The sequence below is a fragment of the Desmodus rotundus genome, chromosome 9 (genome assembly GCF_022682495.2).
Source record: "Desmodus rotundus isolate HL8 chromosome 9, HLdesRot8A.1, whole genome shotgun sequence".
Taxonomy (NCBI): domain Eukaryota; kingdom Metazoa; phylum Chordata; class Mammalia; order Chiroptera; family Phyllostomidae; genus Desmodus; species Desmodus rotundus.
In genome coordinates, this window is record NC_071395.1 from 20,543,101 (window position 1) to 20,555,938 (window position 12,838).

Below are 12,838 nucleotides of genomic sequence, written 5' to 3' on the forward strand. Positions count from 1 at the left end.
CCCTCCTGTGCTGGGGCCCTGGGGCAGCTCCCATTTCTTTCTGGCAGTTTTGAAGGTCCTGGCCTCGCTTAGCTATGGAGTTGGGTTCTGATCAGCTAAAGCCCACCCTGTGAAGGAGCCCACCATGTAATCAGATGGGGGGGCTTGCTGACCTTGACATTCTAGCCACTTTGCAACCACACCGAGCAGTGATGGTTTGTAGCTGAAATTGAAGTGGGGCCTGGAAGCCCTCTGTGACACAGCTGTGGTTATGTGGCCCCGCTGACCTTTCGATCGGTGATAAGAGATGAGATGAAAGTTACAGAAAGGTCATCACTCAGTGGTCCGGGACTGCTGGGCCCTGAGGGCTTCCTGCCTGTGAGCACCGTGAGTCCGTTCCTTGCTTAAAGCCCAACACCTTCTCCTTTCGGATCCACTCGAAGTTTTTTACAGTTTACGCTTGAACTGTGGGTCCTCCCTTGGGTGGAAAAATCAGTTTATCCAGTTAATTGAGGGTCCCTAATCCTCCATCTGAAGAAAAGGGAGTTAAGGCAACCCAGGTGGTTAAGAATAGTTTAATAACGCCCAATAACTTGGTTGGATACCATTATGGTATCTGCTTTAACCTTGACATTGCCTTTCTAAGACATTTTTTTTTAAAAAAAACACATCTTTTCGCCCCCTCCTCATTTACACTTCAGCCCTACCTCACAAGCACCCGAAGCTTATCTCCGATGTCTGGACTTTTTGGTTCCATCTGGGCCCCGCAGAGCGATGTGTATGAAAACTGCTGCCCCATCAACTCTACCACGGAGCATCCGACTCACATGGAAAGCCCAGCGGTCATGTGCAAGGAGTACTACCCAGGGTTCAACCCGTTTCGTGCCTATATGAACCTAGACATATGGACTACCACAGCCAATAGGAATGCGAATTTCCCCCTGCCTAGGGACTCAAGTTACTGTGGGAACGTGTGAGAAGACTCTGATTTTTCAACAATGTGAATAAACAAGCTTGTGTTTTGATGACTAGTGTAAACTGGTTCTTGGGATAGATTATGGATATTGGTGAATATTTTGGCACTTTTATATGAAAATAAACTTTTTAAATGAAATCTGGGCACATTATTATTATTTTTTTTAACCCTTCACAAATCAGTGGTAGAGACTAAGCATCCGTGCGCATCACTTTATAACTCCGGAAGTGTGGCAGCCAAGCCAAATGTTTCAAATCAGAATGAGGGAGCCTTCTAGGAAGGTAGGAAGTGACACATCAGAATCCCCCCAGGGAGCTTGCACTAAGTGAAGGCGACATTCCCAGAGATTCTGATTTCACTGGCAGGCGGCTCGGAAAGCCCAGCTGAGCAGCTAGTCACCTGCCGGGGTGGACGGGGCGCGGGGCGGAGGGCGGCTCTCTCTGGTCCTGGTGGTTGTGGCTGCTGGGGTGAGGCTGGGAGCCTAACCCTGTTCTGCCTGTCCAAGAATGTTCCCTCCCTCAGGCCAGTCACTGGGGCGTGAGCCGCAGGGACATTCCAGTGTTTGGTCTCCCTCTGAGTGAGCAGCCTTCCGCCAAACACAAGTACTTGGGGGTTAGGTAGCTGAGGATTTTTTCAGACTGGTGTGTGTGTGTGTCTGTCAGTGACTTGATGGTGGAATTCTCTGCTGACATGTGTGAACGTTGAAAACATTTTGAACTTTTAATACAGTTGTCTTATTTTTACAGTTTGTTTTATCTTTACTGGAAATTCAGTAGGAGAGATGTCGAGCAGAATGCTGGGTTTGCTTGGTACGCATTTATTTCACTCTGCCACACGTGTGTGGGGCTGGGCCAAGGAGGGGAGTGTCCTACAAATCTGCAACTGCCCTTCTGCAGGGAGTGCCGCCAAGCAGGCCGAGGCTACTAGAAACTTCTGAGGTTACCACGTTAGAGTCCCGATTTGGGTGAAGCATAGCCCCAGCCCCCCAGTACTGAACAATGTTAGAAATAATGTAGGTTCTAGGTATATACCCCAAGTATTTGATAGCAGGGACTTGTACGAAGGTTCGTACACCCCTGTTCATAGCAGCCAAAAGGTGCAAACCACCTAAAGGTCCATTGATGGATGGATAGGCACAAAAAACATGGTAAATACATACAGGGGGACATTATTCAGCCTCAGAAAGGAAGGGATTCTGATATGTGCCACAACATGTTTGTGCTGTGAAAACATTCTGCTACATGAAGTAAGCCGGTCAAAAGCCAAATGCCATATAATTCTGCTTCTCTGAGGTACCCAGTACGGCCTGCGTCATGGAGACGTGGTGGAATGGTGGTGACTAGGGGCTGAGGGGAGTGGGGGGAGCGTGGAGTTATTCTTTAATGGGTACAGTTTTAGTTGGAGGAGATGTGAAAAACCTTCTAGAGGGAGATGATGGTGATGGTTGCACAACCATGTGAACCTTTATGTTGCTGAATTGTACATACAGCGGTTAGAACGGTAAGTTTTGTGTAATGTATGTGCTACCACAAAAAAAGTAATGTGTGTTGATGAAAAAGCCCCAAAGCATATTCAGTGTCAAATTCAAAACTTTCCCACTGGAAGTATGTGAGACCTTAGATATACGTTCCGCTCAGTCTGATGGTTGATCTAATTTACTTTCCTGCTTTCACTGATCCCTCAACTCCCCATCAGGAAAACGTGAGAAACCAAAGTAAGTTCTTCCACTAAACACAAAAGGAAGTGTTTATTTGTTTAAAATATTTACTGAGTCCCTTCCAGAAGTGAGGACCTCTCCCAGGGGCCCTATAGTAGAGAACAGGAAAGACCAGGTCCTGCTATTCTGGCACATTCCAGGAGGAGGGACAGGCAAGAAGTAAGCAAAAGATTCAGAGAATATTTTGGATACTGCTGCATGCTGTGAGGGCAATTAAAGGGCAATGTGATAAACTAGGGGGAGGTGGCAGCAGGTGGTCAGGGTGGTCAGGGCAAGTCTCTCTGTCGAAGTCAGACACGAACAACCACGAAGAGCCAGCTGTGCCAAGTTCAGCAGGCTAAGCTTTGCAGCAGAGGGAAGGGCAGGTGCAAAGGCCCTCGGGCAGGAGGCCAGCGTGGCTGGGCCTGGGGAGCAAGGACCACAGGGGAACAAGGGGAGGCCATCCAGGTGAGCAGAGGCTGCCTCCACCAGGCCTTGTAGGCCACCGAAAAGAGGATGGGTTTTACTCAAAGTGCAGTGGGAAGCCATTGGAGTGTTTTAAGAGAGAAGGAAGTTAATGGAGAATGGGTACTGTGAGTGCAGGAGCAACAGAAACACCAGCCAGAAGTCTGACTGCAGTGGAGATGACGGAGAAAACTGGTTTGTTACATGCGAATGTGCTGGATGGTGAGGTGGGGTGGAGGCAGCGTAGGAAGGTGAATGCCCCTGATTGGGCCTTGAGACCTGGCCATGGCGAGGCTGTTGAGGACAGGAAGAGCGTTTAGGGAGGGTCTGGTTGGAGGCAGGGTCCAGTGTTCCGAGCTGGACAGTGAAAGACCTCTCATACCCGAGCAGAGAAGTCACAGAGGCAGTTGCATCTACAAATTTAAAGCTGAGGGAAGCTTAGGGCTGGGGACATCCGCTGGGGCGTCTTTAGCCTATTGATGGTATTAAGACAACAGGAGTGTGTGGGGCCTCTTGGGAAGGAGAGAAATTTTGAGGACTGAGCCTGGAGCCTCCCATGTTTCGAAGTGGATCAGAAGAGGAGGCAGCAGAGTAGACTGGGAAGAACCACTGATGAGGCAGGAGGAAGCCAAGAAGTGGAGTGGTCGATGAGTAAGATGCTGTGGGACCAGTCCGACAAGGACAGCGTGGACACTGGATCTGCCAAGTGACGGTCACTGGAGTCCATTCCAGCTGGAGTGAGCTGACACAAGTCTAGGAGGTGAGCGGCAAGGGGCATTATTCTGTCCAGCCCCAACAGTGTGCGAGCATCTTCATCCCAATGTGTATAAGGGTGACAAACTGGCCATGCATGTTCTGCAACAGGTGGTACGTGCAGAGGCTGGAGTACAAGGTAACCTCTCAAAACCTCCATAAGAGTGACAGAGACAGTGAAACAGCAGGACACAGAGTTATATACAGTATGACCCCACCCTGCATATGGGGGTGGGGGGTGAGGCACCACCTGGTGGGTGGCATTGAGAGTGATTTTCATTTTCCTTCTGTGTGTGTATTTTCGTATTGCCTAGTATAAACATGTGTCACTATCCCCCCACCTTCCCCCAAAGACTTTTAATTAAATCTTAAGGGAAAGTATATTTTATTTAACAATGGGGAAAGGTAAGTATGTTAAAAACAAATGCTAGAGTCCTAATAAAATTTTCATCATGCTATAAAAGGACATAATTTGAAGGCAAAGGCAAAGTGAAACTTTCACTAAGCATTCCTTAATAAAAATCCTATAAAATGAGGTATGTAGTAATTACTTGGGTAAGGATTAAACACACATAAGAATGCCTTTAAATATTCACATAACCAACATTCAAAATGCAGGACAGTCTAATTACAATTAATCAAAATACTAGCCAAGTGGTATAAAAGTCACCTTTAAAATACAACTTTGTTAAAATACATATACTATAATATTTGTGCAAACTTAAATGAACATTTAAAAATAATTGTTCTGGTGTGACCCAGACATTTGAACAATTTAATGCTCCTCCTGGGGTCCAGATAAGATGTCAGTAAATCAGAATGTACTTAGTATTTATGGTGGAGAATGTAGGTAGTGTTTGTAAAACTCTTACTTTAGAAACTAACAAAGAATACTTCATCCAGTATTATTTCAGTATCATTTCGTCGGGCTGAATGTTTATTCCTTCACAGTGGATGTAGAAATGATTTAAAATCCTTGAAAAGTTGAGGGGACAAACCAAGCACGGTGACATTGGGACTGAATGGGCTACCACACCGGCGTGGAAAATGACCACTGAGTTCAAGTTCCACAATAAAAGCCATTGCCACAACAAAAGGAGCAAGCAGTGTGGGGTTAGTCCAGGTTCTTAAATCCATCACATATGCTAGATCCACCGTGCTCCTGAAGAGAAACCAACCACTTGTTTGCTTTCCTTCTTTAATTAAAAAAAATTCACTGAATCAGAATGATATGTTCACATCCAGGATTGCTTTTGTAGTAGCTGGGGTAGGTTAGGTTATGCCACAGTAACAAACTGATCCCCCAACAGGCCCACATGCCACTCCGGCTGTCCCATGATGTGACTCAGCAATCCAGGTGACTTTGCTCTTGTGACTTTGCCATCTCCACACGAGGTCTCCTGTCGGCCACTATAGATGAAGGTGCTTGGAGAGCTCAGCCCGCTATTCCACACTTCACACCAGCAGGGAGGTACGTACATCACCTCTGCTCACAGCCTGTGGGCAGGAACTAGCCACGGGGTCCTACTCAAGGGAAAACAGAGGCTCCCATGTGTCTGAGAAGAGAGCAGAATATTGCTGAGCACAACTAATGTTTAACCACACGTGTACAGTCTTGGAGAGAGTTTATTTCTCCTCTGGTTGGAGAGATGTTGGTGCCAAACTCCCAGGGCAGCCTGTAGGCCTTGGGCCTCCACCTCAGGAAAAGGCCCTAGCATGCCAGCAAAAGGCTGACTTGAAACCCCACTGTTTGGGCTGTGCCCTTGGTAGTTCCTCAAAGTCAAGGGCCAATTCCCTGTGGTATCCAGCCCTCTGGCTTCCGTCTACTGGGGACTAGATGAACACAGTAGCTGCTGGGGTTTACATCCCTACTGGGAGCCCACCCTGGCTCAGCAAATATGGTGTCTTTTCCCTGTGTGGTCTTTATTTCAGAAAAATAAAATTTAAGATCGTAGGCACGAATCCATGTCTACTGAACAGCTATTCAAAAACCAGTTTGGTGGAGTAACTAGTATGCCTGCAGCGAAGCGGCTATAAAGGGGTTGTTGCTGGATGAATTCTGAAGCAGAACTTTGAAAATAGGTAGTGGTTATCCTGGAGGTAAAATGCTAGCTTGCTGATGGGAAGTGAAAGTCTAATCAAGTTCTGTTGGGGGTTGAAGTAGAGGCCAAAGCAGTATTGGAACCCACGATTACACACTGGCTGAGATGAGAAAGATGTGCAGAACAACTGTGGAATATTCTTCTAACTGAGCCAGCCTCCAGGGGCTGGGAAAGCTGGATGCCAGTGGGCACGCAAGCGTGAGAAAAATCAAGGAAGGCTAGGCCAGCACGGCGGTGGGAAATGGGTTTGAAAGTCAGGTTGGGAAATGTTTCAGGGAAAGGAAGCTATCAGAACGAGGCAGAATGAGTTTGGCCATGGCCCTGATGGTCAACGCCAGAGGCTTTTTCTCCTACCCAACCAGAAATGTTGCTTAAAAAGGACACTGGGTGATGCCCACAGCCAGCACTGCCCTCTCTGCGCCCTCTCCCTGGGCTGTCTCCTTCCTCCACCCCCACATCCTCAATGTCTAATACGAGACTGTCTTTTATGTCTACTGTGGGCTCTTTCTCTGCTTTTTAAGTGAAAATACCCTCGTTGTTGGTTCCATCTGTTGTAGAAAGTATAGATAACCAAAAATGAAAGGAAATTATAATCCTACCACCAACAAGAAGTACTTACCATTTTGGTATGTTTCCTTCCAGCTGTGTGTGTCTGCGTGTGAATTCACAAAAATGGGATACACACGCTATTCTGGAATTGCTTTTCTCACTTAAAATTCTGTGAAAAGCGAGACTTATCTCTGAGTGCCTGTTAGACATTTTACTGGCATTTCACACGCAGTGTGCCAACACCAAGCTTATCAGATCTAACCCTAACTCGAACCTATGCCTGTGTTTACTCATCTATCACTTATTCATTCAAGCTCTGCGGAGCCCACAGTAGGGGCCTCCCTGCTCGGTAGTTAATAAATCAGCATGCTCTTTCTTTTTCTAACCCTTCTCACATCTGATTGGTCACTGAATCACTCATTCATTCGACAGCTATTTATTTTGTCTGCACATGGCCTATACCGTCATTGTTTGCTCATTCGATAAAACTGAGCATCTACTATGGGCCAGACTTTAGGTTCTGCTCCGGGCATGTGGAAGTGAACAAGCTAGGCCTGGTCCCTTCTGCCTTAGGGCTCAGATTCTAGAGGAAGGAAGCAAACTAAGCCTCGGTGCACTGATGGATGCAGAACAATGACGACATTCCTGACGTCACAGTGTCTGTGGGTCAGGAGTCAGGGCACAGGCCGGCATGGGTTGCTGTCTCCAGATTTCTTATACATGGTTGCAGTCAGGGTGTGGGCTGTGTCTTGAGGCTGCATGGGGGCAGAATCGGCTTCCAAGTTCATTCATGTGCTAGCAGGGTCCCGTTTCTTGTCGGGTGCCCCCATTTCCTGGCCACATGCAACTCTTCATTAGGGCACCTCACGGTGTGGGCATTCACTCCCCTAGAGGAAGTGAGGAGAGAGACAGAGGGAGGGGAAAGGAGACACAAAGAGAGAGATGGAGTCACAGTTCTTTAGAATATGGTCTCAGCAGCGACATTGCATTCCTGCCATATTCTGTTTGTTAGAAGCAAGTCCCTAGGTCCTGCCCACACTCAGCGGGGGAGGTTCATACAAGGGCATGAACATCAGAAAGCGGGGATATTTGGGGGCCAGTTTAGAAGGCTGCCTACTCCAGTCATCAATTAACAAGATAGTTCTGGATTATATTTAGCTTTAGGAAGGAAATAAGATAGGGATAAAATAAAGAGCACCCAGGACTACTGGGCATGGTACTCCTGAGGGAGTAGCAGGGAAGACCTCAAGAGGAGGTGACAGGTAAGTGGAGACCTCAATGACAAGCAAGAGCCCCTCTGGGAATATCCGACAGAGGGAACAGAATGTGCCAAGTGGGAGAGTGAGCTTTGGCCATTTGAGAGGAGAACAGACGTCCATAACATGGAACACAGTGAGCAAGAGGGGAGTTCAGTATTATCTGTGTTTTGAAATAATGAGTAACTTCCCTAAGATCACACAGCTTAGACATGACCTAGTGCATACAAGCACTTGAACTTGAGTCTATGTAATGCTAAAACCCATGTTTTTGCCACACCAGCACCTTGTAGTTCATTGCAGAATCCACTAGAAGGGAGTGATACTGGGTCCTCAGACACCCCAGTGGCCCAGCATGGAGGAGTTGCCTTGACCATGAGACTTTCAGAGCTAAACCCAGGACAGTCCTGGAAAACCGGCATCGTTGGTCACCGTAAACTGAAAACATGACCCCTGCGCTCTTGGATGTGATATTAAATCCAGGCTGAGCCAACAGCCATGAGTCAGCCTGAAGAAGACTGGCTATTGCCATACTGTGTACAACGCTGAAAAGCAGGAAGAATAGCACCGCATAAACAATAGTGAGTGGTTTCAGTTTGCAGACTACCTTTCACCTCTGCCATCTAATTTAATCTTCGGAACAGCCCCTTAAAAAAGTAACATTCCCCAGAAACTGAGGCCCAGAAACATTGAATGACACAGTCAAGACCACCCCACCCAGGAAGGGGTGGGAGCCCACAATTTCCTGTGGCTTTTCTTCCTACTACTCTTGGTAAAAATGTCTTTGTGCAGCTCTTCATCATTTGAAAGTATGAAACTCTTTGAAAAGAGTAAATTTGTTATTTAAGGGCTAACCCTGGTGACATGCAAATGGTTGATAGGAAATTCAGCTGGTGGAGGAACATGATGGAGGGAGTGAGAAGTACAGACGGGTAGTTACAGAATGGGCCTGGGGATGCAGGGCACAGCACAGGGAGTGTGGTCGCCGGTAATACGGTAACTGCGTGTGGTGCCAGGTGGGCGCTGGAAATACTGGAGCGGGAGGACACTCTGTAAAGTGCTTGCTTGTCTCACCAGGATGCTGTACACCTGCAACCAATACAAAATGACACTGAAGATAGAGAATAAAATAAATGTTTTTAAAAAGAAAGAACAACATGGGCTAGGGATTTAGATGTCTGGAGTTCAAATTCTGGCTGTTTCTTACACGCTTCTGTGATTTCTCTGAGCCCCAGGTTGCCTGTCTGCAAAGTGGGGTCCTAATGTTTTCCATCAGGATGCTAAGAGACTTCTGCCTCATGGGTAATGTTGTTGACCTTGTCCCTCTTCCCGAAGAAACTGCGAGCTTCTCGAGGGCCGGGACCGTGACAGGTGTGCTGTTCACCTCAGCGACTAGCACCGCGCCTGACAAAAGGAACTGCCGATAAACACTTGTTGACTGAAAACTATGTGTTTAGCACGTAGTAGGTGCTTGATGGTTATTGCTCTTTTCCCATCCTCCTCTTCCTTGCTAACTGGCTTTCTGGACAGATGGCATGGGGCAGTTTCTACACCGCAGGGAGTTCAGGGCCTCCACAGCCTGAACTTTCGTTTCCTAAAATTGCAGTTTCCTTGAAACAGCATGCAAACGCGGAATTTTAACGTGGCCCCTCCCTGGGTGGCCTGGGGCGAGACATGTTTTCCTGTAGCAGTTTCTGGCAAGCAAACTCCCGAGGGTGAAGAACAGAACAGCTCTTCTTGTGTTTCTGTGAAAGCTGGGAAAACTTTCTCAGGAGAGTTGTCCCTCATTCCTGGAAAAGACAGCAATGTCCCTTTTCCTTCCCAAAGCCAAGTTCCACGCCTTTCTGGCCTCCAAGGGAGTAATGAGTAAGTTATTGTTGGGCCTGCGCATTAGGCCTGGGGCCCTCCCCTGACAAAGAGGCAAAACGCTTCCACAGATAAAATTTTCATTAAGAGGGTCCCTCCCCACCTTCTTTGTCTATTCCCTCCCCTTGCCTGGACTCTCTTCTCTACATCAGAGGGGGCCCCCTTCTTTCAAATCCTTTTCCTTCACTGCCCCAACTGAGCCTGCCTGAGGCGATATCCTCTGCTCCAAAACTGCCTTGCACCTACGCCGCCAACACTGTGGTTTTCCGAGAGAAACAGAGCTCATCTAGTTGGTAAGAAAGAAACAGTACTCGTAGGAATGTAGGAAGCCCAATAATATCTACATTCCTTAGAGTACAGCAAGTGCCCTGATAATGTTGTTTCATTCAATGTCGTTTTATTAGGGTGGTGATGAGGGAAAAAGTGGATTCCCAGCTGGGACCGTTGTCAGTGTGAAGAGTGTGGAGAGTGCCTGTTCTCTCTACGTCCACATGGATTCCTCCCTAAGTCTTCTGGTTTTTTCCCACCTCCTGAAAATGTGCTCATGGGGTGAATTGCCTGTCTGCATTGTCCCAGTCAGGAAGCAGTTGGAAAATAATTCTCTCACTTGTTTTTTTAAAAATATTTTTATTTCTTTATTAATATTTGATAAATTTTAGAGAGAGAAGAAGGAAGAGAGAGGGAGAAATGTCCATTTGTTGTTCCACTGGTTGGTTGATTGGTTGATTCTTGTATGTGTCCTGACCGGGAATTGAACCGGCAAACTTGGCATATTGGGATGATGCTCTAACCAGCTGAGCTACCCAGCCAGGGCTCTCTACTTGTTTGTATTCATCTTTCTTACATGTATCTCTAGCTCATGTTTATTTCAATGTTTAATAATGGAAGTGTTTGGGATTTTTATTTAGAAGTTTGGGGATGTCTTTGTGACCAGAAATAGGACGTAGGAATTTAACTTTTGGTTATATAAATCAGCCTCTGGTAAAATTGCTTCTGTTGCCTGTCATTTTGCTTAAAGCTGCAGTTTTGAAGAACCTATGGAAGACGTTAAGTGAGGACTTACTGTACTTGCATTGTATCAAAGAGGCTTATTAATCCAGGTGGACATTTTCTGTGGCACAATTTCCACAGAGAATTTTTGGCCAGGTAGTTCTTCCCAGGTGCCTCAGGGAATAATTCTTTCTTTGTGATGTCTGTCTCTTCCAGGGCAAATGGTGGGAAGAGTCGGGGATTTTCTGTTCTGCTTACATCTCTTCACCCAGGGGTGTGATGCTGCCAGTGGGCCAGACACAGGACAGGTCTGGGATCCGACCACTTAGGTGCCAATTGTAATCTGGTCGTTGTCCTGCAAATGGTTGCAGATGAAAAACAAATGCTTTTTAGGAAAAAGTGGGGCTAAAAAATCTAGGAAGCTCTGCAATTCCGTGTGTCTAAAAGTTCCTCTGTCACCTGACCTACAATTCCCCTTTGTCTTCTCATTCACCCCATCGTCACACACTTTCACCAGCCTGCTATTACTGTTCACGTGCCTGTTACTGCGCTTGTGCTGACAAGCAGCTTTGTTTCTGCGCTTGGTTTTCTAAAGTAAACACATTTAACTGCACCACACCAGCTGTCTGTCTAACTTCACGTCAGAAATGCTGTTGAATCACTTTGAAATACCACTTTTCACAGAGTACACAAGAGTTATAGCGTCCTAACTTTCTAAAGGCCTTGACATCTGACAAATGAACAGTTAAGGTAGGGCTAGACCTTGTCATACCTGTAGCGTGCTCATGGTTGGCAAGGTGGAATTCCTGCAGTTCCCTGGTTACCAAGGTGGTATTCCTGCAGTTCCCTGGTTACTGAGGATGCCAGTGCTAATCTTAACAGATTCTGGGGCTTGGGGGTCATGGCTGATTGAATCAGGAAATAGAAGAACAAGTGTGAATGAGCAAGTGATGATGTGATTTCCTTCTCCCCAGGACAAATGTTCTATTTTTACCCCGACCCACCAACAGTTTGATTCGCTGGGCTTGTCCCACAATGAACTAAAGATGGACTAAGTTCCCCTAGTTTAAATCCTAAGGCCTTTCTTAGGAATAATAGCTAACACTGAGCAGCTACCAGGTTGTGGACACCATACTCTGGAAAAGGCTAATCATCCCCATGGAAGACATGTCAAAACTGAGTCTCATGATCTGCTCAGACATAAGCTGGCATCTGGAAGAGGTATGATTTGAACCACGTCACTCTTACGGCAAAGCACTTGTTCCCATGAGTCATGCTCTGTTGATCCCGTGTTGATCCCATGTTGATCCCTGATGGCGGATGGACACAACTGGATTGTGCCGAGCCCTAGAAATCAGTCATCTCAGCTTTGAATCCATGGTACATGGGCTACCCTTGATGGCTGCCCTGGGTCAATCCAGGAGCTGATTTATGGCGGAGACTCGGTATGGCCCATAGAGCCAGCATAATATATGTTTAAGAACCTGTATTTTAGTGTGTTTGCAAGAAATGAATGGAAAGCTGCAAAGCCAGGGATGAAAATGAAAATGATAATGATAGCTTACAAGTACTGAGCTCTTTCCGTGTGCCAGGCATTCTGTTAGTCACAGGATGTGCACAACCTCATGTAAACAGGAAGGGACATTGACTGGCGTTTGAGAGGCTCCCCGGACTCGACCCTTTTCTCGATCATCCCCTTACTTTCTTCTTGGACTTAAAATAGTAAATGACATCATTTCAGGCAAGGTTGTTTTTGCTTAAGATTCTCATGTGAGGCAATCACATGTGAGTTGTGCAATGCATTTGTGTTAAGAACCTAGGAGTAAAGTGGGTACACATACACACAGATACACATACATACTTTGAAAAATTCAGCTTCTCTATTACTTGAGTGTTCAGCCATGTTCTCTCTGAATAACAAACAAGTGTAGCAAGGTTATGAAGCTTAGGAAGCTGCCCACAAGGATCTAGTGAAATGCATGGCCTACCGGCCTCCCAATTAGACACATCGAGGTTCCAGTCCCAACTATGTCACTTGGGAAGTTCTTGAAACTTTCTGAGCCTCTTTGAATTTAAACCTCAGATAAAACCTGACTCACACTTGTTACAGAATTCAACAAACACATGAAAGAATGAACAGAGACCTTGGCACAAGATAGCGTCTCAACAGAAAGAATCACCTCTCACACCTCATTCCCCACTTTGG

General features: G+C 46.5%; 1 protein-coding gene across 2 annotated transcripts in view; it reads left to right on the plus strand.

Moving 5' to 3' along the window:
• The window catches only part of TMEM131L (transmembrane 131 like), a 138,654-nt gene extending 137,567 nt beyond the window's left edge, over window positions 1–1,087 (plus strand). For both annotated transcript variants that reach the window (XM_053910879.1, XM_053910880.1), the window contains exon 35: window positions 681–1,087. In XM_053910879.1, coding sequence (XP_053766854.1) covers window positions 681–956 — 276 coding nt within the window. In that variant the 3' untranslated portion in view covers window positions 957–1,087. The remainder of the gene's footprint in view (window positions 1–680) is intronic.
• Window positions 1,088–12,838: the final 11,751 nt, after the last annotated feature.